The sequence below is a fragment of the Camelina sativa genome, chromosome 6 (genome assembly GCF_000633955.1).
Source record: "Camelina sativa cultivar DH55 chromosome 6, Cs, whole genome shotgun sequence".
Lineage (NCBI taxonomy): Eukaryota > Viridiplantae > Streptophyta > Magnoliopsida > Brassicales > Brassicaceae > Camelina > Camelina sativa.
The window spans coordinates 13,820,727-13,844,420 of NC_025690.1; the positions used below are offsets into that span (position 1 = coordinate 13,820,727).

The following is a 23,694-nucleotide window of genomic DNA, read 5'->3' on the forward strand; positions in this document are numbered from 1 at the left end:
TATAAATCAGAAGAGAGGGGCGGCCAAAAGATGGAACCTGAAGGAATACCGATTTACAAGATGTTAATCTTTAGCTTGTTACATATCAGCATCTGACTTAAATGGAATGGAAAAGTTTTTGAACAAGTTGGAGGAGAAAAGACCAAAGGGGTTTGGTTTAGCTATGTTGCGTAAGTCAGGGCCATTATTGGTTAATGATGGATATTACGACGTCCTCGGACCAAAAGTCTATTGGTATCTCATGTTAACTTATAGGCGTATAGGAGAAAAGGAAGACCGTCGCCGTTTGTGGAACTTAGCTAAGGATAGGAAAGTGTTTGATACAATCGGTCAATATACTCGCACGATTGCGATCTTTTGGGTTAAAGACGATCTCGAAGGGGTTCACGAGGTTCTTGAAGAGTGGTATTCGGGGGAGCATCGTTTTTCCGAAGTCAAGATAAAAGATATTCTGGAATTTGATCATTACAGAAAATTCGCGATACAAGACACCAAGTCAACAGTGAACGACATGCTTGAAGATCATAAGGAAGAAGAGGAGAGGAATAAAACGGCGATGGAAGTGAGGCAAAACGGATGGGACCCAAACAAGAATCTTGCTTTGTCTGCATACGCATGTGTTCAATATGTCGAGGGTCGGACAGACATTGAGAGTGCAGTTGATGTTTTAAGATTATTGGGGAAGCGTGAGCCGCAAGATCCTATCAAGCCTTTCATGGATAAAGATCAGTTGAGTAGGAAAATGGTGGAGGCAATGAGAGGAGGAGGATATGTTGGTGACGTTTGAAAAAGATTGATGATAACAGATTAGCATTAACTAAAACACTCTACGTACCAGAAACAAATACCAAAAAGAATGTACGACGTGGTTTTATTAATAGGTGAAAAAAATAAAATATATGCGTTTTATCAATAGACAGCTGTTCTAACATCATTGTTTGGTGCATAGTCAAGGTTTCAAGATATGGCTTTGAGTTTGCTTTTCGTGTGGCTATCAATGAATCATTTTGGTATTACCAAAAAAAAAATTGTATTCCTTTCTTAACGGAAGAGTGACCGTGATTTCTTCGAGCATTGTTAAACCCGGAAACATCAGTCATTCGGGTCATGCAAAGATCCATCTTACTCCATCTGATCTTAGCCTTCTCTATCTCGACTACTCTCAAGGAGGTCTCCTTTTCCCTAAACCCGACCAGCAAACCCGTTTCATCTCTCTGTTAAAGTCCTCTCTGTCTACAACTCTAGAGACCTACTTCCCCTTCGCTGTATCAACAGCAGAGCTTAAAACGGCAACGTTTTGCAAACAGGCTCTGAGAGATTCAAGTCCAGCTCAAGCCCAATCCGCACCAACGGATACCTGCAACAACCTGCAACATTCTTACACAACCTGCAACAAGAGACAAACAGAATGCTGCAGGTACGGAGCTGATCACGCAGAACAGGTTTGAACTCCTTGAATCATGCGACAATGATGCCAGCTGATTGACATCACAATCACCACAGCTGGACAAGACCAGAATATTCTAGACACTAGGTTAAACCCTTGTGTATCTCTGTAAAAGAGCTTGAGCTTTGTAGCAACAAACTTAATGATTGTAATAAAAGAAAAACAATCTTTCAAATTCTTTTACTTTCTTTCATGGTACCAGAGCAATACGGTTCATGGGTTTGCCGGTTCTACTAGTTCCAAAGTCAGACCAGCAGTGACGTTTTCTAATCGTCTCGTCCATTGCTAGGGATCCATCAAGGTCACGAGCTAAGAGGAAGTCAACTAAGAGAAGATAATGATTTCTTCAACCGTTGAAGCTTAAAGCAAAAACAGAACATGGAGCTTGAGAAAGGGGAAGAAACGGTTTAGAGTTATAGGCTTGGAATTTTGCTGGTTGTCGTTTCTATGGTGGTTTGTGCTGGCTAGTTTAGATTATAAGATTGAACTCATGAAGTTAGAATGCAAACAGATGGTCTTGGATTTCATAAGGATGGGTTTATGGCTGAATTTTTTTCTGGTTTGCTGAGAGCACACAAGGTGTTTGTTAAAATGTCAAAGAGATAGACATTGGTTTTATGCAAATTGTGGTTGGTAAATGGATGAGAAGCAGATAGCAAGTAGGATTTAAGTAGTTTGTGGGAAGCAAATTCTTCTTTTTCATAGACGGCTTAGGAGAGTTAAACGAGGTAAAGAAAACCCGAACTCTTTGTGAGACAAATAATAGGTCAAAAGAACCTGAAAAGTTCTCACACTACTCACTGGTTTTATGGTGAAGAGATGCTGCTATCTACATCACAACGATCTTGCTTCGACGACGCATTCTCATGTCAAAGCCATTGCATTTGCGGTTTCAAACTTGTCATGTTGCTTTCACACCACGCCAAGTTTCCGGGGGAGTATTAGAGCAAGCCACAAAGCCCAATAGTATGATCCATTACTAGTCTTAAAGCCCATGTAACTAGGGTTTCCCAAGTGAGATAAGTTTCATATATATATATGTGTAATGACTCTAAGAAATGTAACCTTGAGAGTTGTATTGAGACAACTCTCCTTCTTCCCATTTATGAAATATAAATCTACAATCACTTTGTTCTTGAAGACAACCTAAAGCTTCTCTCATTTTCTTTGTTCTTTACATTTGAATAAAGCTCCAATGAGCTATTGTATTTTCAGTTTTAGATTTCTCTTTCAATAAGCTCTTTAAGAGCATTATCTATCTTGTTTGAGATTGCTTTCATGGTATCAGAGCCATGGATGGAACCATGGATCTCTACTCATCTCCTTCCTTACACATCTCAAATTGTTTTACCATCAAGCTCACCGAGCAAAACTACATAATCTGGAAATCACAATTTGAGTCGTTCCTGCGGACACAAGCCTTACTGGGTTTTGTCAACGGCGCCTGCAAACCACCACGTGAGACGATTCATATCCGCAACGAAACTGGTGACAAGCTTGAAGACATCAACAATCCAGAATTTGAGATTTGGTCTAGATCTGATCAAGTTGTCAAAGCATGGCTGCTTGGATCCATGAGCGAGAATGTCCTGCGGCTGGTCGTAGGAGCAACAACCGCTCAAGAAGTATAGGAGACTCTCATTTCTCACTTCAACCGTACCTCCTCCTCTAGACTGTTTGAGATGCAAAGACGTCTACAGAACGCTGAGAAGCTAGACAAAACCATGTCAGACTATCTCAGAAGCATCAAAGACATTTGTGACCAGCTTGCCTCTATTGGAGATCCTGTGAGTGAGAAAATGAAGATATTTGCTGCCTTGAGGGGTTTAAGTCGTGATTATGAACAATTCATCACGGTTATTGAAGACTCCATGGATCGCAGTCCTGAACCTACTTATGAGAATGTCATCTCTCGCTTAACTAGCTATGATGATCGTCTTCAAGGATACTCAACTACTTCTGATGTCTCACCTCACCTGGCGTTCAACACTGCAAGATCTTCAGGTTATCAAAACAGAGGCCGCGGTAGCAGAGGCAGGGGATGCGGAAATTACTCAACCAGAGGAAGTGGCTTCCATCAACAGTTCACGTCTAACCCATCTTCTCGAAGCAGCGACTTGCCAGTGTGCCAAATCTGCAATAAAAAAAGGTCACAATGCTATTGATTGCTGGTTTCGTTTTGATGAAGAGTATCAACAGAAACCTACTCCAGTAGCAGCTGCTTTCTCTGCCCTGCACATGACTGATGTCACTGAGGACAATGCTTGGTATCCTGATTCAGGAGCAACGACTCACATCACCAACAATATTCAGCGACTTCAGAAAGCTCAAGCCTACCATGGCAACGACACTGTGATGGCAAGTGACGGCAAATTCCTTCCTATCACTCACATCGGCTCAACTAATCTACCATCCACGTCAGGTAATCTTCCGTTAAATGACGTATTGGTTTGTCCTGACATAGCAAAATCTCTGTTGTCAGTCTCAAAGTTATGTAAAGACTATCCATGTGTTGTTACATTCGATTCTGATGATGTTGTTGTGAAGGACAAGGAAACTTACAAGGTTCTGACAAAGGGAAAGGAAAATGATGGTCTCTATAAGTTGGAGGATCAAAAGTATAAGACGTTCTACTCTACGAGACAAATTAAGACATCAGATGAAGTTTGGCATCGAAGATTAGGACATCCTAATGGTCAAGTTCTCCAACTCCTATCTACTAATAAGGCAATTCAGATAAATAAAAGTACCAGCAAGATGTGTGAATCATGTCGGCTAGGGAAGAGTTCGAAGTTGCCATTTATTCCTTCTGTCTTTCATGCTTCTAGACCTTTAGAGAGAGTACATTGTGATCTCTGGGGTCCTTCTCCTGTTTCTTCCATTCAGGGATTCAGGTTCTATGTAGTCTTTATAGACAAATTTTCAAGATATTGCTGGTTTTATCCTCTAAAGAGAAAGTCTGATTTCTGCTCTATATTCATCAAGTATAAGCTTCTAGTAGAAAATCTTCTGCAAAATCAAATTGGTACCTTTCAATCAGATGGTGGAGGAGAGTTCATAAGTCAAAGTTTTTTAACTATCTTGCACGAATCTGGTATTCAACACTACATCTCTTGTCCTCACACACCAGAACAGAATGGCTTAGCAGAGAGGAAGCATAGACAACTAACAGAAATGGCACTCACTCTCCTCTTTCAGAGCAAGACACCTCAGAGTTATTGGGTCGAGGCCTTCTTCACTGCAAACTTTCTCTGCAATCTCTTACCAACTACTTCTCTTGACAACAATCGCAGTCCATTTGAAGTTTTAATTGGTAAAGCCCCTGAGTACTCTGCTCTTCGAATCTTCGGTTGTGCCTGTTATCCTACTCTCCGCTCCTATGCTCACAATAAATTTGATCCTCGGTCTCTCAAATGTATTTTTCTCGGTTATACAGAAAAATACAAAGGTTATTGATGTTTTTATCCTCCCACTGGTCGTGTCTACTTGAGCAGGCATGTGCTATTTGATGAAGGATCCTTTCCTTTTGTCCACACTTATGCTTCTACACAACGATTTGTTCCCACACCGGTGTATACTGCTTGGCTTAAAGGTTCACCTATCGCGACTCCTGATCCAGCAGAGTCTGAAAGTGTTACCCCTACTCTCAGTAATATCGAGACTCCTGCACTCACTACTGATCCTGAAACTCCTGCATTGCTTCCTGCTGATGAAATTCCTACATCATCAAACGATACTGAGATCCCTGCAACACCATTATCTGAGACTCCTGCAACGGTTTCACTTGATTCTCCTGCTGAAACCGCCTCCCCTGTTGTCATGGTTGTTGATGATGAGGAATGTACTGGGTGTACGGAAAGCTTAAACAACATTATCTCATCACCAACTCTGCCATTCACAACAGACTTTGCAGTTTCAAATGAGCACACAACTGACTCCACTCATCCCATGGTCACACGATTAAAAGCAGGTATCAGTAAACCAAATCAACGTTATGCTCTTCTCTCCCATAAAGTATCTTATCCAATGCCTACAACAGTCACTGAAGCTTTACAAGATGAAAGATGGACAAATGCTATGGGTGACGAGATGGGGAACTGTAAAGCAACTGGTACATGGTCCCTTGTTCCTCATACACCTGATATGCATGTGTTAGGCTCCATATGGGTATTCAGAGTTAGGTTCCATATGGGTATTCAGAGTCAAACTTCATGCTGATGGTAGCTTAGATAAATTCAAAGCTCGATTAGTAGCTCAAGTCTTTAACCAAGAAGAGGGTATCGATTATCTTGAAACATATAGTCCAGTGGTTCGCACTCCTACAGTTCGAGCAGTTCTCCATGTTGCCACACTTTTGAATTGGGAACTCAAACAAATGGATGTTCAAAATGCATTTCTTCATGGAGATCTCACAGAAACCGTTTTTATGAAACAACCAGCAGGTTTCATTGACAAAGATCATCCTAATCATGTCTGCTTACTTCACAAGTCACTCTATGGACTAAAATAGGCTCCAAGAGCTTGGTTTGATAAATTTAGCAATTTCTTGCTTGAATTTGGTTTCTTCTGCAGCATTCCTGATCCTTCTATCTTTATATGTACTAAGAATAACGATGTTATTTTTCTACTCCTCGATGTTGATGATATGATAATCACAGGAAATCCCTCTAGTCTCCTTGACAGCCTCATTGACGAGCTCAACAAACAATTTTGGATGAAAGATTTGGGTTGCACTATTTCCTCGGCATTCAGGCTCACTTTCATCCTGGAGGGCTGTTTCTTTCTCAACAAAAATATGCTGAAGACCTTCTCCTTACAGCTGGAATGTCTACCTGCTCTGCAGTTGCCACTCCTCTTCCACAACAATTAAGCAGAGCTCCTAATCAACACAAACTTTTTGAAAATCCAAAGTATTTCAGAAGTCTTGCTGGGAAACTTGAGTACTTGACTCTCACAAGGCCGGATATTCAGTTTTCTGTCAACTATATGTGTCAAAAAATGCATGCTCCCACAGTCTCTGATTTTCAACTTCTCAAGCGCATACTACGCTACATTAAAGGCACCACCACGATGGGCATATCCCTCAGCAACAATACAAATTGCAAGCTGCGAGTTTGATAGTGATCACAATGGTTGTCACACTACTAGTCGCTCCACTGGTGGTTTTTGCACTTTTCTTGGGAATAATATCATCTCCTGGTCCTCACGAAAGCAACCTACAGTGTCCAAAAGCTCAACCGAGGCAGAGTATAGAGCCATGTCCGAAGCTACATCAGAAATCACTTGGCTTGTGAATCTACTCAAAAGCCTTGGCGTTCCTCAGTTTGAAACACCAGAGCTTTTTGCGATAATCTCTCTGCTGTGTACCTGACTGCAAACTCAAATTTCCATGCTCGCACAAAACATTTTGCCTCTCACTACCATTATGTTAGAGAGCAGGTGGCTTTTGGAAATCTCATTGTCAATCACATCCCTGCTGAGTATCAGATCGCTGATATCTTCACCAAATCACTTCCACAACACGCATTTAACACTCTACGGACCAAACTCGGTGTAGTTGTTCCACCTACTCCAAGTTTGCGGGGGAGTATCAACAGCAGAGGTTCAAACGACAATGTTTTGCAAACAGGCTCTGAGAGATTCAAGTCCAGCTCAAGCCCACCAGCATTCAAGCCCAATCCGCACCAACGGATACCTGCAACAACCTGCAACATTCTTACACAACTTGCAACAAGAGACAAACAGAATGCTGCAGGTATGGAGCTGATCACGCAGAACAGGTTTGAACTCCTTGAATCATGCGACGATGATGCCAGCTGATTGACATCACAATAACCACAGCTGGACAAGACCAGAATATTCTAGACACTAGGTTAAACCCTTGTGTATCTCTATAAAAGAGCTTGAGCTTTGTAACAACAAACTTAACGATTGTAATAAAAGAAAAACAATCTTTCAAATTCTTTTACTTTCTTTCACGCTGGTCGTCTTGTGAAAGTGAACAACCACGAAGATAGGACGGTGTCGCTTTATCTTGACTGTGACGATGGTCGTGGTGTCAAATTTGTTCATGCCATAGCGGAATCTCTCTCGGTAACTGGTATCCTTCAACCTCAAGGCTCTTTTCCTGACTTTTTAAGGCTTTTCTTCCCCATGAACGGTGTTAGAAGCATCTGGGAGCCCTTGCTTGCATTACAAGTCACCGAGATAAAAGATGGGATCGTTATTAGTTTCGGTTACGACCACTTGGTTGCTGATGGTTCTTCGATGTGGAAATTTATCCACACCTGGTCAAAGATTTGCTTGACTGGTGGAATAAAAACTATATAATTGTTATATGGTTTCGTGGATTCCAATTGAATACTTTGCAAATCTGGAATTCATATCTTCCCTTATTTATATGGGTAAATTTGGAAAGTAGTACATTTTTAAAACATAATAGGGTTTTTAGTACAATTATTATTTATAATTAGAGAAATAGGTGGGTTTTACTATTTATGTAATAGAAGAGATGTGAGATAGATGAAAAAGTGGGGTAAAGTGTAGTGGTGTGAAATTACAAAAGGGTAGTTGCATCTGTACAGCTCATTTAGTATACGGAAATACAAAAATATAATTTATTTTATTTTATTTATATTTAATATACTTTATATCAGCTGTACGGATGAAAATGTGTATATTAATATACATATGTATACTAAATGACTTGTACACCTTAAAATGTATGTATTAATATTTATTTGTACACTTAATAAATTGTACGGATTACATCTGTACAGTTATTTAGTTGTACGGATAAAAATTTATGAAACTTATTTTACGTAATAAAAACAAATCTTTGAAAAAAATAGATATCAAATATTAGATGCAAAAATATAGAATTTTATATAGCTAAAAAATTTTAGAAAACAAATTTATATTGATTCTTATTTTAATTACTAGTTAAAGGGGTAATGTAATAAATAATAAATAATATTTATTTTTAATGGCATATTTGTAAATAATAAGATTTTTTGAGGTTTAGAAAGTAATGTAAATAGTAGTGAATAGTGAAAGGTAATTGTTTTGCAAATTATAAATAGTAAATGTATTAATTTCCTAATTATGTTTCAATAATGTACTATTTTGCAACTTATCTCTATTTATAAAAGGCACATTAACCAAACGAACTGATCTTCCCTTATTTATAGGACACACATTAATTCTTATATCATATATTATTAATATTTTTCCTTATTTGTAGGACGATTTTAATGTTTACATTTAATCTGAATTTTTTTTTTCTTTTTCGTTCAGACGGATTACAATTCTTATCAATTCTTATCACGGATTAATGTGAATTTTTCACTGCACTACTTTACAAAAAAGAATATAGTAACTAAAGAGAAGATTAAGGAAGATCCGTAAATATAATTTGGGGTTATACATTCTGATTTTTACCCGGTCTCTAAAGAATATCTAGAGAAAATCCGATTAGTGTAATCGGTTTAGATTTTTTTTAAAAAACCCGACTCGAGTAAAGGAAAAAAAGTGGCACAAAATTGTACACTAAAAATATTAATATAGATATCGTGATACGACAATAGGGTTTTAGGTTATACGCTAAATTTATTAATAGACCGATAATGGACATCCACATAATAAAATATATTCATAACATCGTTTAATTTTTACTATTTGTTAGAAAAGTAAAAACTTCTTATTCAATAGATTTACTTTTTCATATTTATTTTCAAAAATTCCAATATTGACGGCTAGCTAGGGATGTGATCATTTTTTTTTGGTTTGGCTGCATCCCATATGTATAGTTGCAAGGTTGTTTGAGAAACAAATGATGTGTTACGAAAGCAAATAATTCCAATAAGAAAAAAGATATAGGGTTTGTGTATGCATGTGATTGTCTTTTGCCTTGAGAGCATGAATCAATTTGTTCGACGATCACAAGTGGGTAGCTTGTTGAGGATTCTTCCTTGTAGGTTTTCCTTTTTTCGCTTCCCCAAAACAATATCTTTGCCGTTCAGGGAGTTCAAGAATGTAAAAGCTTTGGAACTTAGAAGCATTCATCACCGCCAGAGGGACGGCGAAAAGATGGAATCTGAACGAGTACCACCAATTTACAAGATGTTTGCTTCATACATATCAGTATGTGACGTAAGTGGAATGCAAAACTTTTTGAACAAGTTGGAGGAGAAAAGACCATAGGGATTTGGTGTAGCTATGTTGCGTAAGTCAGAGCCATTATTGGTTAATTATGAGTATTACGACATCCTTGGACCAAAAGTCTATTAAATTCTCATGCTAATTTGTAAGCGTATAGGAGAAAAGGAAAACCTTCGCCGTTTGTGGAACATAGCTAAGGATAGGAAAGAGTTTGACATCCGTCAATATACTCGCACGATTATTGATATAGTAATTCAGTAGCTCATATATAGAGACACGTGGAGCTTGGTGATTTGTGGAAGCAAGAGAATTGACGTGGAAGGACGTAATTGGATCAAGCTGAAGTTGTTAAAGACTTAAGAGGGAGCTGTTCATCCTCTTCTTCATTATGTGAAAATCTTAGAATTGTAATTTTTCTTCTTTCTAGTTTGTTGGTGTGTGTTCCTCATTGTTAGATTGAGATCCTTTCATGGATTCTAACATGAGAAGTTGAATCTGCGTTTTATGAACGCCAATTCAAATATATTGCTTGATTCTGTTCTTAATCGAGAGATTTGTGGTTTAACCGTATCAAAGGTATCAGAGCTGTGTCATCCTCGGAATCAATGGAGGAAGCAAGAGCTATGACGAAGGTGGAAGAAGCGATGGTTAGTGAAACGGCAGAATCGTTAGGTTTACGAGTAAAGAAGATTCATCGGAGAATTTCGTGGGAAGAGTTTAATGAGAGATGGTTCAAAGGACTTTGTATGTTCTGCGATGAACTAAAAACTCCATATCACCATCTGCATCACAAGAATTCAGGTATTCTCATGATGGATTGTGATGAAGATCAATCTCTTAATGATAAACAATCGATTGAAATGGAGGTTGTAATGGAATTCATTGGAAGCCAAGGTATCAGAGTTGTGTCATCCTCTGAATCAATGGAGGAAGCAAGAGCTATGACGAAGGTGGAAGAAGCGATGGTTAGTGAAACGGCAGAATCATTAGGTTTATGAGTAAAGAAGATTCATCGTAGAATTTCGTGGGAAGAGTTTAATTAGAGATGGTTCAAAGGACTTTGTATGTTCTGCGATGAACTAGAAACTCCAGATCACCATCTGCGTCACATGAATTCAGGTATTCTCATGATGGATTGTGATGAAGATCAATCTCTTAATGATAAACAATCGATTGAAATGGAGGTTGCAATGGAATTGATTGGAAGCAAGGATCGAACAGTGGAAAACAAGCTGAATCATTCGACATACTCTGTTCTTAATCAGCGGGTACCATCAATCTCTCGCTTGGAAATTAGCCATAGGTCTCCCATAGAATCTCAGGATGTTGGTGATGATTTGCCAATTAAATCTGTGGATGTTGATGATGATTTGCCATCTGCAATTGTGAGAACACATCGATCTAAGTCAGATTTTGATCTTGCATATCCTGGTAGTATGGCACACCAAGTGTTTGATTTAAAGCCACTAAGAACGAATCTGTTGCAAATTTTGAGAAAGAAAAGGTTTTCAAAGACTTGGTGGTTCAAGTTCAAAGTGGCAAGGGCTGTTAACTTGAGATGTTGTTTGCTTGGTACACTGCTTGGGATAACAAAGAGTGATCCAGGACATAAAAAACAAACTGTTTATGAGAAGATTGTAATGGCGAATGAGTGGCTAAATCAAATCAGATTTGTTCTCCAAAGAGTAATGAGTAGTAAAAAGAGCAAGTTTTCTAAGAGGTGGTGGTTCAAGTACAAAGTTGTGGTAGAAGGACTGTGATATGATTATTAGGTTTTGATATGTTATTAAAATTATGGTGTTATTCCTTTTTAATTAGATTTAAGGTTTTATATAGTTTCCTTTTAATAAGAGAGATAGGTCGGTTTGTAAGGTTCTATATAATTAGATTCCTTTTTAATTAGATTTAAGTTGTTATGCTAATGAAAAGGGAAGCTTCCAATAATTAACCTAATTCTCAAAGAGAGAGTTGGGTTAAAGGAAAGTTAGCTCTTAAATCTCTTTGTTCTAGTTCCAATCACGGCTCCAATCACTAGATCAAAGTCAGCTCATAACAACTTGGTATCAGAGCAAGATGATTCAATGGGAGAGACTGGATCCATTCAAGCCCAACTCACAAAACTGCTTGAAGCGATGGAAGCAAAACTGTTTGAAGCAATGGAATCAATGAAAACGGAGCTGAAAGCTGACATCAACAAGATCAACGAGAAGTTGACTCCGATGAAGGCTAACACCGAGGATCTGCAAAAGGCAACAGAGGCACAACAGGCGGCTCTGGAATCCATTGTTGCAGCCCAGAATTAGGAGAGAGAGCAGAATAAATCAAGGATAGAAGAACTTCGTGAGGAACTTTGTGAAAACACACAAAATACTCCAAGAGAGCTTTACGACAGAAAAAGGAGAAAACACAAAAAAATTTGAAGCTCTTTCGTTAGTTGTGGCTATAGAGGTGACAGATGAAGGAAAAGAAGAAGTCTCTATATCAAAGAGGAAACTAAACAAGGGAACATCTCAAGACAACATAGGTTTGATAAGCGATCAGAGAAGGGTTTCTTCAGGAGGGCTATGGACTAAACGCTCTGTGGGAAGAGAGCGTGGTCACCGCCTGGCTGACGGGGGAGGAGAGTGGCCAGTTACTAATTGGAGATGTCCAAGAAGAAGAAGAAACAACCAGTTACGTGACAGGAGATATTAGAGTGCAAAAAGGAATTGGTTGGAAGAGCTCTAGAGAAAGTGGATGGGAAGAGGCTGATAGAATTATGGTGCCACCATCAAGGATGGAGTTTCCACCTTACGATGGTACAACTAACGCAATTGAGTGGTTACAAAAGTGTGAAGATTATTTCGAAGATCAATGTATCTTCAATGACGATGCAAGAGTTCGCCAAGCAACCTTTGTCTTGACTGGTAAAGCGTATCACTGGCACAACAATTTGATAAGGTTAGTCACGCATATGCTAGGCTGGGTTGAATTTAAGAGGATTTGTAAAAGTCGTTTTGGAAAGGCTGATGCCGTGAATCCAATTGGAGAGTTATGTAATCTACGACATACGGGAACAGTTGATGAGTATTGTAACCAATTTGAGGAATGTTTGGGAAGGCAAACGAGACTAACTGGAGACCAACAACTGTGGCAGTTTTGCGTTGGACTGACAGATAGTTTAAGGAAGGAAGTCGAGTATCTCCGTCCTGAGACCATTTTTAAAGCAATGGAATATGCTCTAGATAATGAATACAAGATCGATAATGACAAGCAGACACAGACGTTTGGAGGACATTTGACACCAATAGCTCAACACTCGGTCTTGTTCCTTAGGACAGGAAATCGTGAGAGCTCCAAGGGTGGAAAAGACAAGGAAGCTCAGTTGCCCCAACAAACAGAAGAGAAATCGGCTCCTCAACAACTGTTTTTGAAGAAATTGACCACCGCAGAAATGGAAGAGCGACGAGCGAAAGGTCTCTGCTTCAATTGTGATGAATTCTTCACCCGAGGGCATGTTTGCAAACCAGTTCTTTTTCAGATCACGGTAGTCAATGATGGTGCTAATCAAGAAGACGAACCAATTGAAGAGGAGGACATGCCATGAGCTGAAGCTTGAGGACAACCTTCAAGTGGAAGATGGGAGTAATGATATGATTATTAGGTTTTGATATGTTATTAGAATTATGGTGTTATTCCTTTTTAATTAGATTTAAGGTTTTATATAGTTTTCTTTTAATAGGAGAGATAGGTCGGTTTGTAAGGTTCTATATAAGAACCCTCTTATGCTAATGAGAATGGGAAGCTTCCAACAATTAACCTAATTCTCAAAGAGAGAGTTGGGTTAAAGGGAAGTTAGCTCGTAAATCTCTTTGTTCTAGTTCCAATCACGGCTCCAATCACTAGATCAAAGTCGGCTCATAACAGACTGCTGCAGGATTCAAGCAATGAGAGGGCTGCAGAAGAACCTCTCTTATGGCTCCAGAAGAACCTCTCTTATGGCTCCAGAAGAACTCTAAGAAAATGCACATACTTTTAGAGCTTGAGGAAGAAAAGAAGTGTCCCAATTCTTGGAGATTTAAGTTTTAAAACTAGAACTTGAGTGGTTATAAAGTGGAGAGGGTACAGTGGCTGTTTGAAAAGTGGATTGTGATGAAAGAAGAACCAGCTTCTGTGAAAATCAGTGAAACAATCTCATTGTCTCAGTTCATATTTGGTGTAGTGACGTTCCAAATTAAGCACAAGTGGAAATTTAAGTGCAAAGGCTGGGAAGTATTGAGAGAGTGGTTCCATCTTAGGATGTTCAAGTACAAAGCATGCACTAAAGAAAGTACAGTTTATGCATTCTTTTGGTCAAGTGTTTCCATCAGGTAGGGTGCAGTCTCCTGCTCCTCACATTCAAGCAAACAAGCAGCTAGTGTACACAAGGGAATGGAGAAGCTGGCTAGAGCCCATCCATGATTGGTGTATCTTTTCCACCAAGAGTGATGTGCATTATTTTCTACAAGTTGAGTTTGAGCAGTTTGTGAACAATGTGGACAAGTTGCAAAGGCATAAGGACATGGATGCATTGCTATTACTACAGTTTCTATCTGCTGCTGAGAGGTTCCAAATCAAGCACATATGGCGATATAAGCTCTGGGAACAGAGTGACAAGTGGAGGAAGCTCTTTTGCATCATGAGATTGGTTGTTTACAAGCTTGAAAGTGATCCCAAGATGGTCGTAGCAATGTATCAATGTGTGGTTCGAATTGTTAACATGGGATTTGTCAAAGTAAAACGAAGGTTTGAAGTTACACCGGGCAAAACCTTTGACCCTTGAATCAAGCTAAGTAGGCACACATAAGGGAAGTTACCATGGTGCTAATCTACTGGAGTAATGAAACTGTGGAAGAATCTACTTGGGAGTATTTCTTACTTGCAGAGACAGTTCTAACCACTGAACCTTGTGGTCAAGGTTCTGCAAACAAGGGAGATTTGATATAGTAATTCAGTAGCTCATATATAGAGACACGTGGAGCTTGGTGATTTGTGGAAGCAAGAGAATTGACGTAGAAGGACATAATTGGATCAAGCTGAAGTTGTTAAAGATTTAATAGGGATCTGTTCATCCTCTTCTTCATTATGTGAAAATCTGAGAATTGTAATTTTTCTTCTTTCTAGTTTGTTGGTGTGTGTTCCTCATTGTTAGATTGAGATCCTTTCATGGATTCTAACATGAGAAGTTGAATCTGCGTTTTCTGAACGCCAATTCAAACATATTGCTTGATTATGTTCTTAATCGAGAGATTTGTGGTTTAACCGTATCAATTATGCTGTTTTTGTTGAAAGACGATATCGAAGGGATTCACGAGGTTCTTATAGAGTGGGATACCGGGGAGCATCGTTATTTCAAAGTCGAGATAAAAGATTTCCTAGAATTTGATCACTACAGAAAAAGAGTGATACAAGACACCAAGTCAAAGGTGAACGACATGCTCGGAGATCAAAAGGAAGAAGAGGAGAGGAAGAAGACGGCAATGGAGGTGAGGCGAAATGGATGGGACCCAAAGAATAATTTTGCTTTGTCTGCATACGCATGTGTTCAATATGTGGAGGGTCAGATAGACATGGAGAGTGCAGTTAATGTTTTGAGATTATTGGGGAAGCGTGAGCCGTAAGATGCTTTCATGGATATAGACCGGTTGTGTAGGAAAATGGTGCAGGCAATGAGAGGAGGAGGATATGTTGGTGAAATTTGAACAAGAGTGATAATCATAGTGTCAAAAATTCACAAATTTTCAAAAAAATACCAAAAAGAATATCAACTTGATTGTTCGAGTAATAACTTAAGACATTTCACCGCAAGTTTGTTTATACGGATCGGAGTCGATACACAAGGATCAATGAATCTCTAAATTATTTCTAGAATCTTAATTAATTAAAGCGAGATAATATTTATTGGTTTTCAGACTTATAAATACAAATGGAGAAAGAAATAACAATTTAACTTATAGAATTAAAAGCATTAATAACAAGAAAAAAAAATCAACAATTAAGAACTGTTTGTGAACATGAACTCAAAAGTATACTAATTCTCAAAAGTATACTAATTCTCTTTTAAGGAATTAGTCACTGAATTTTTGCATGTCCAGAAAATCTCAAATTTTTGTCTTTTTCTATAGAAATTTATAACTTGTTTTGATTCGTCTAAGTCTAACCCATAAATTATTAAATAAATAACATAAATTTTTAACATGTAACACGTGATTTCAAAATCATAAATCTAACAATATATGATTATATTTTAAAATCAATTAAAATTCATGAACTAGTAAACCTCCTAAACAGAAAAAAGAATTAATATATATATATATATATATAAGTGTTTAAACAATCTCATAGAATAGAAAATATTGGTAATTTGATGACATTTAAAGCAACTTCAAGGATGCTTTAAATCTTGCTCCAAACTTTATATTGGGTGTAAAATTATCTCCAATGGTATTCTATAACTTGTTCTAAAAATATAGATGGTTTAACTTGTAAACCGTTTAAAATTTGAAGAAGCACTTTTCATTATTTCATTACTTTATTTTCAGAGTAAATCTTTTTTATTTACAAAAAGCTCTTTCAATTTCGATATCTTATAATTTTATACCTAAACAAAATTATAATGAAATTTTATACTAATGATGGTGTTTAAATAAATATGTAATAATCATTGTATCTGTTATTTATATTGTTTTATAATGAAATTTTATTTTGGAAAATACTGTAACTTTATTATATATATATTTAAGATAAAGTAAGTGGGTTGAAATCTCAAAAAGAGTTCTCTCTCTTCTCTCTCTCAATTTTTTAGAGAGAGAAACTCTCATCTAGGGTTTCCTCCAGCGACTGGCATGTTCCGGCACGGTTGTCCGGTGGATTAACCCAGTTTTAATCCGTCCAACACCGATTTCTTTCGTGTGTGTTTGGATCGACATCGACCGTTCTCTCTAACGGTGATGGACGGCTCTGATTCCGGTATGCATCGGCCTCCTTGGCGATTTCATGTCCGGCTCTGCTTCCGGCATGCATCGGCCTCTTCGGCGATGTCATGTCCGGCTTTGATTCCGATATCTGTTGGTCTCCACGGCAGCGTTATGTCCGGCGAACGGTGGCTACTTTTTTTGAAGTCTTTTCGTTTAAGTCTTTTTGAAGTTTTCCTTTTTTGTTGTTGTGTTCTTTTAAGTTTTTTTGGTTTGTTATAGATTTACCCTTTTTGAAGATTGAAAGTTTTTTTTCGAAGAAGAAGAGTAAGAATTTGCATTCGATGGAGTCTTTTTCTCAGCAAATTGGAACTCGCCCTTTCCTGTGGGTGTAGATCGAGAGATTTTCCTGATGTTCGTCGATGATTTCGGTCGGAAATGAATTTTTCCGGCGATGCTTTCCGTTGCTGTGACCAATGACCCTCAGACTTCAACCTCTTTGACTCGCATGTGTCCTCTCTGAAGTTTTTCTTGTGTTTCAGAGATTCAATCTTCAAAGAAGGGTTTTCTATTTGGGCTTAGGCCTTTCAGTTGTAGGGCTTTTATGGTTATTTGATTCTGTACTTTGGCTTGTTTGTAGGCTTGTAATTTTGCTTTGTTTGTAGGCTCTGTACTTTTGGTCAGTCTTTTTGGCCTTATAATATAAATAAAAATAGTAGTGATAAAAAAAAAATAAGTGTTGAATTTGCAAAGTTTAGAATTAAAGAACTATAGTAGAAAGTAAAATAAAATATTAAATTAGAATATATTTTTTTTTAAGTGAAAATATAGTCAATTATTGGAACAAACCTTGCTCTAGTTTTAAAGAACTCTATATTTAGATCAAAAACTAAAGCAAACCATTGGATATGGTTTTACATTATCTATTCCACAAATAGACAGCTGTCTAACATCATCATTATACAATGTCGGTTATGAGAAAGGGAAAAAAATCAAATTATTGTCCGGTTTATCAGCGGATTTTAGGCCGAGGCTAAACCCTCCACTCGAGAAAGAGTATGGAAATGTAATCAATTTTGGGATAGCTACAGCCACCGTGGGAGATCTTGTCGATCGTGGACTGGGATGGACTGCTTTGCAGCTAATTAAAATTGTGTGTTCACAAACCAATATAACCGTTATACACAAATACATATATATAATAAAAAAAGTGAAAATATCCAGCTATATAGTGTTACATGCATTAGAGAAAATATGTTGAATCCCTCTTTCACATCTTTTTTATTGACTATCAATTTGCTGCTAAAATTTCAAAATGTCATTAATAATCGCCGTTTGAGCTGGATCGGCAAATGGTACTGGTGGAAAACTTGTTTTTAGAAGGAAGTATCGATGTTCATGCGATATTAATAGACTACTACTCAAACATATTGACTAGTCAAACATATGGATTTTAGAAAAACATGATTAGTCACGGATTTGAATTTTTGTTTTTTTATTTATTTATTTTTAAATCCATTAAAAATTTTATTGTAAATTTTGTATTCAATAAATAAAGTATTAAAGAATTTACATAAAATTAAAACTTGCAACACGTTATTCCGAAATGAATTTAAAATCATGAATCTAATAACACATAATTTTATTTTAGATTTTTAAATCAATTAAAATCATGAACTAATAATACAAAAAAAAAACAGATAAATATAGGTTTATACGTACGACCTCGTATAATATCAAATATAGGTTATTTGGCGACATTTTACCAATAGACAGCTGTCTAACATCATCATTATATGTCCTACGGGTGCATAGTCAAGCTTTAAAGATATGGCTTTGAGTTTGGTTTCGTGTTTGCTTTCGTGTGGCTATCAATGATCATTTTGGTATTATAAAAATAAAAGAAAAGTTGTATCTGTTTCTTTACGGAGAAATGGAAGATGTGAGCGTGATTTCTTCGAGCATTGTTAAACCCGGAAACATCAGTCATTCGGGTCATGCAAAGATCCATCTTACTCCATCTGATCTTAGCCTTCTCTATCTCGACTACCCTCAAAGAGGTCTCCTCTTCCCCAAACCCGACCCGCAAACCCGTTTCATCTCTCGGTTAAAGTCCTCTCTCTCTACTACTCTAGAGACCTACTTCCCCTTCGCTGGTCGTCTTGTGAAAGTGAACAACCATGAAGATAATACGGTGTCGCTTTATATCGACTGTGACGATGGCCGTGGTGTCAAATTTGTTCATGCCATAGCGGAATCTGTCTCGGTAAGCGATATCCTTCAACCTCTAGGCTCTGTTCCTGACTTTTTCAAGCTTTTCTTCCCCATGAACGGTGTTAGAAGCATCGACGGCATCTCGGGGCCCTTGCTTGCTTTACAAGTCACCGAGATAAAAGATGGAATCGTTATAAGTTTCGGTTACAACCACTTGGTTGCTGATGGTTCTTCGATGTGGGAATTTATCCACACCTGGTCAAAGATTTGCTTGAATGGTGAATGGGAGAATCATCATCAGCCTCTTGTCCTCAGGGGATGGTTCCTCGACAAGATCGAGTTCCCTATCCATATTCCGGCTAAAGAGATAGAGACAAAGAGGGTGAAAAATCATGAAATTTCGACTAGAGAGAGAGTTTTTCACTTCACAAAGGAGAAAATTTTAGATCTCAAAGCTAAAGCTAACGGCAAAATAGGATCAAGTGACACGAAAATATCATCGCTTCAAGCGGTTTTGGCACATCTATGGCGAGAAATCGTTAGATGCAGTGGACTAAACCGAGAAGAAGAGAGTTATTGCGGAGTATCAGCAGATTTTAGGCAGAGGCTAAACCCTCCGCTTGAGAAAGAGTGTTTCGGGAATGTAGCCAGTCTCGGGATAGCTACAGCCACCGTGGGAGATCTGGTCGATCGTGGACTGGGATGGACTGCTTTGCAGCTAAATAAAACTGTGAGGTCACAAACGAATGAAAACTTTAAAGCTTTTGCAGAGAATTGGGTCAAAATCGGTAATATCCGAAGAATTGATGTTAGAAGTAAAATGGGTGATCATTTATTTATTGTCAACAACTCTCCTTGGTTCCAAGTGTATGACAATGATTTTGGTTTGGGTAAACCAATCGCTGTTCGAGCTGGACCGGCAAATGGTATTGGTGGCAAGTTTGTTGTTTTCCGTGGGGTGGAAGAAGGAAGTATCGATGTTCATGCGATATTGCCCTTACACTTATGGTCTGATTTGCTAGTGAACTTATTGGATGATGTTGCATCTATGGAAAAAATGTAACAATTACATATTTACATGATGTGCTTGTGAATTTATTGGATGGTTAAAGATGTATACCCTCCTCTCTTCCATTATATATAAGAGTTTTTGGTTAAAAGCACAAAAGATTAAGAAACAATAAATGTTTAATCATTTAACATAATTTAACCAATATAAAAAAATATTTTAGAATTAAAATATTCAAAAATTATGAAATGAATATTAAGTGCATAGAAACATGAGAAAATCTTATAAAATGGGACAAATTATACTCCCTCTCTTCCATTATATAAGAATTTCTGGCTAAAAGGACAAAAATTAAGAAATAATAAATATTCTATCATTTAATCAAATTCAACCAATAGAAAAAAATACTACAAAATTTAAATAGTCAATATAAAAATGCATAAACACTAAAAAATCTTATAAAATAGAACAAACAGAAAATGTTAAAAGATCTTATATATTGGAAGAGATGAAGTATCATTTAAGAGTCTTTTTTTGCACTAACCTTAATATAACCTCAATCCCTTTGAAATCGGCTTGAAACCATTTTGTGACAGCAACTATACTCGGTGATGGAAGTTTCAAGTTTGATTCTCTTGACTCAAATTCTTCTAATGGGTCACACCCCATCAGAGATTTTTCTTACATTCATCGAATGGCTATGTCTAAAAGTTAAGCTTTTGAATAATAATGAAGCCTCTAAAACCCAATGGGCCTACATTCCAATAAATAGAGAAAAACGCTAGAAGGATCCAAATTTATCGTCTTTGAGTAGAGATCAGAATATCTGTTATATGGTACGAGAGAAGTTAGTTTTACTCGAAGCAAAGTATCTGTCGTGTGGTGGACACGATCCTCTGTTAACGTTCTTACTCCAACACTCAAAGGCACCAATATGCTTCTTCCTTTTTTCCCTTTTCAAATACACTTTTCTGATGGATGGATTTAGATCAGATCTTACTTTATAGTACCGAACAATCAATTGATTCCTCAAAATTTGATGAAAGAAGAAAATTTAATCAATGAAGACTACAATGAATTGTATTAACAAATCAATTACACACAAAGATTACGAATATTCGTAGCTAGGTGTTAAAAAAAACCTAGCCTTCAACTCTGTTTGTATAACACTCACGTCACCTGACGGTAACCCAATCCCCTTCGACAGACCAATCAGGGAACGATTCACATTCACTAACCAAACTCCCAAGTCTCTTCACCGGAGAATCAGACGGCGTGTGAGAATCCGATGACATAGATTCCCAATCGGGAAATTCGAATGGACACTTTGGTGACGTGGGTGCTTCTTCCTCCTTCACCTTCAAAACATAGTCTTCTCGTTGGTCGTGCTCTTCACAATCAACGTCTACGAACGGATGGCTCAAAAGCATCTCAGCCGTCCATCTTTTCTCGGGATCTTTGACAAAACACTTAGACAAGAAATCTTTGCCTTCTTCCGACAAGAACTCTGGAATCTTCGGTAACTCACCGTCGGCACCGATACGTATCAAAAGCGACATGACGTGTGATCCTTCTTTCACACTCCACGCCGTTTTGCCACTAATCATCTCAACTACAGCGCATCCTAACGCCCACACGTCAGCCGCTGATCCATACTCGTTATAGTTAACAGATTCCGGCGCCATATATAACGGCGTTCCTCTAATCTCAACCCCTTCTTTTGACGGCGTTAAAACTCCGTCAACTCTTCTCGCCAATCCGAAATCAGCTATTTTAACGGCGCCGTCGTTAAACAACAGAATATTCCCGAGTTTTATATCGCAGTGAGCAAACCCTTTCGCGTGGACGTGACGTAACCCTCTGAGCACCGATCCCGTGTGGCGGCGTACGGTGGATTCCGGTAAACCCTCACCGCCTAGTTTCTTCAATTGTGTCGCTAAACTTCCTCTCGAAGCGTACTCCAACAACAAGTTATGTAACTTCTCTCCGTTCTCTACCGTTCGATCATCGCCATAACACCGTACGATCTCAGGGCAATCACCGAGTGAATCCAACACTGATTTCTCATTAGAAAGTGAAGCGGAGCCATAAGAATCCGACGATTTCACGGCGATAACCCTCGGGAACTCACCGGAATCTTTTCTATTAGTCGCTACACTTACAGTAGAAAAGGTTCCGAACCCTATTGTATCCCCACGAACCCACTCCATTGAAACAAAAAGCTTCTGAGATTAATGAAGAACTAGATTATGTGTGGATGAGAGAGTTCTGAAGAAAAGGTTTCGTTTTTATATATCAATGAGATTTTAGGTTTTTAAGAAAATTTCCTTTTCCTTTTGGGATTGGATTCACCGATTCAGAATTGAAATGGGAATTGAAGTATATGGCAAACAGAGAGATACAGAGCATGTAGCTCGTGACTGTTTATTGTGCCTTATGTCGCAACTTCTTCATTATATATACTAACAATTTTATTATTAATTTTTTAGATGTTGATAATTTTTAGATAATAAAATTTAATGCACGTGATAAGAGAGTGGATATTTGATTTTTCATTGTTGGGGTGCTAAAATTAAAAAGGAAATTAAATAACAAAATATATTTATTAAATTGGGAAATAAATAGTATCGCACGACTTCGGACTTTGGAGTATGAGATTTTACACAATCTTGATATATTTTAGTTACTAAAATAATAAAGTAAAATCTAATTACAGATATTTGTTTCTCACTTAGACATACATATATGTGTATATATATATATATTTAGTTTATTTAATTATTAATTTATGATATTGACAAGGCTATATTTACACATAGAATTTCTAAAAAAATAATTATCTTATTTTAATTAAAATGTGTCATTTTTTACACCGGTCCAATTTGGAACCAGAAAATTTTATTAATTTATAATGAATATTAGCTTAAAGAGTATTAATTTATAGAAGTTCTACTGTATATAGCTTAATAATTTACCTCAATAACTACTACTGGTATCACATATTTAAATTGGAATAATAAAAAAATTTCTCTTCCACAAAAAATGTTATCTTGACATTTTTTTCTTGTTATAGAAAGAGTATCTTTCAAACCTTTATTTGGGCTATGCGCTGTATGATTAGAGCGAATAACCAATATATTGTTTCCTTACTGATTGCTTTGACTTAGTGAAGATGTCTTCGTCTTCCAAGTAGCCAACTTTTACGTCTTATTTGGAGGACATATAGGCGGATAAATGGGAGTTTGTTTCTTTCCTTAGTCTATGTCCCTCGCTTTCATAATGGTAAAGCAGATAATTTAGCACCACTTGTTCGCCCAGTTCCGCACTTAGTTATCTAGATAAACAATAGTTCTTTCATATTAGGTTGTTTGAGCCAATCTTGAATCTTGTTTTCCGTCGTCAAAAACAAAAAAAAAAGAATATCATTTTAATAAAATAAGATAATTATTTTATCCCTATTATAAACTTTAAATCTTTTTTATCCCTATTATTTGAATTTATTAATTAGAAAGAAAAAAACTTTAGTGTATTTATAAAAGGTAAAACAGAAATTTAAATAGTTTTCTTAATTTATGTGCATTACATCAAAATAATACTCTTTATAAAACAAATGGAGTATATGTTATTAACTGAAAGATAAAAGTTACTTTGTGAATTATGGTGTTAATTAGGGTTTGAAATCGAGAAATTTGATAGTAAATCTTTAATTTAATCTTGACCGTGAATTAATTAACCAATTAGTGACGATCAATATTAATTATTATATAGATCATTATGTAGTTAGAACTTCTTCCAAGGGCCGTTGATGATATAAAATTGTGAAAAAATGCAAGTTGGGGTTTGCTAATATTTTATTAGTCACGACTTTACGATGAATTTCACTTTTATCGCTATAAAAATGCTTGATATAGAAGTTTTCACAACAACTTGCT

The 23,694-nt window shown here is 37.2% G+C and overlaps 2 protein-coding genes across 2 annotated transcripts; one reads left to right on the forward strand and one right to left on the reverse strand.

The window, feature by feature from the left end:
- On the forward strand, positions 18,367 to 19,921 carry LOC104791254 (uncharacterized acetyltransferase At3g50280). Its single transcript, XM_010517088.2, has one exon. It carries the CDS (start codon positions 18,473 to 18,475, stop codon positions 19,814 to 19,816), a length of 1,344 nt encoding a protein of 447 aa, XP_010515390.1. The 5' UTR covers positions 18,367 to 18,472; the 3' UTR covers positions 19,817 to 19,921.
- Positions 20,784 to 22,173, reverse strand: LOC104791255 (mitogen-activated protein kinase kinase kinase NPK1-like). Its single transcript, XM_010517089.1, has one exon. It carries the CDS (start codon positions 21,970 to 21,972, stop codon positions 20,938 to 20,940), a length of 1,035 nt encoding a protein of 344 aa, XP_010515391.1. The 5' UTR covers positions 21,973 to 22,173; the 3' UTR covers positions 20,784 to 20,937.

Excerpts from the sequence above, each read along its gene's own strand:
- LOC104791254 (XM_010517088.2), top strand. The coding sequence starts at position 18,473 with ATGGAAGATGTGAGCGTGATTTCTTCGAGCATTGTTAAACCCGGAAAC.
- LOC104791255 (XM_010517089.1), bottom strand. The coding sequence starts at position 21,972 with ATGGAGTGGGTTCGTGGGGATACAATAGGGTTCGGAACCTTTTCTACT.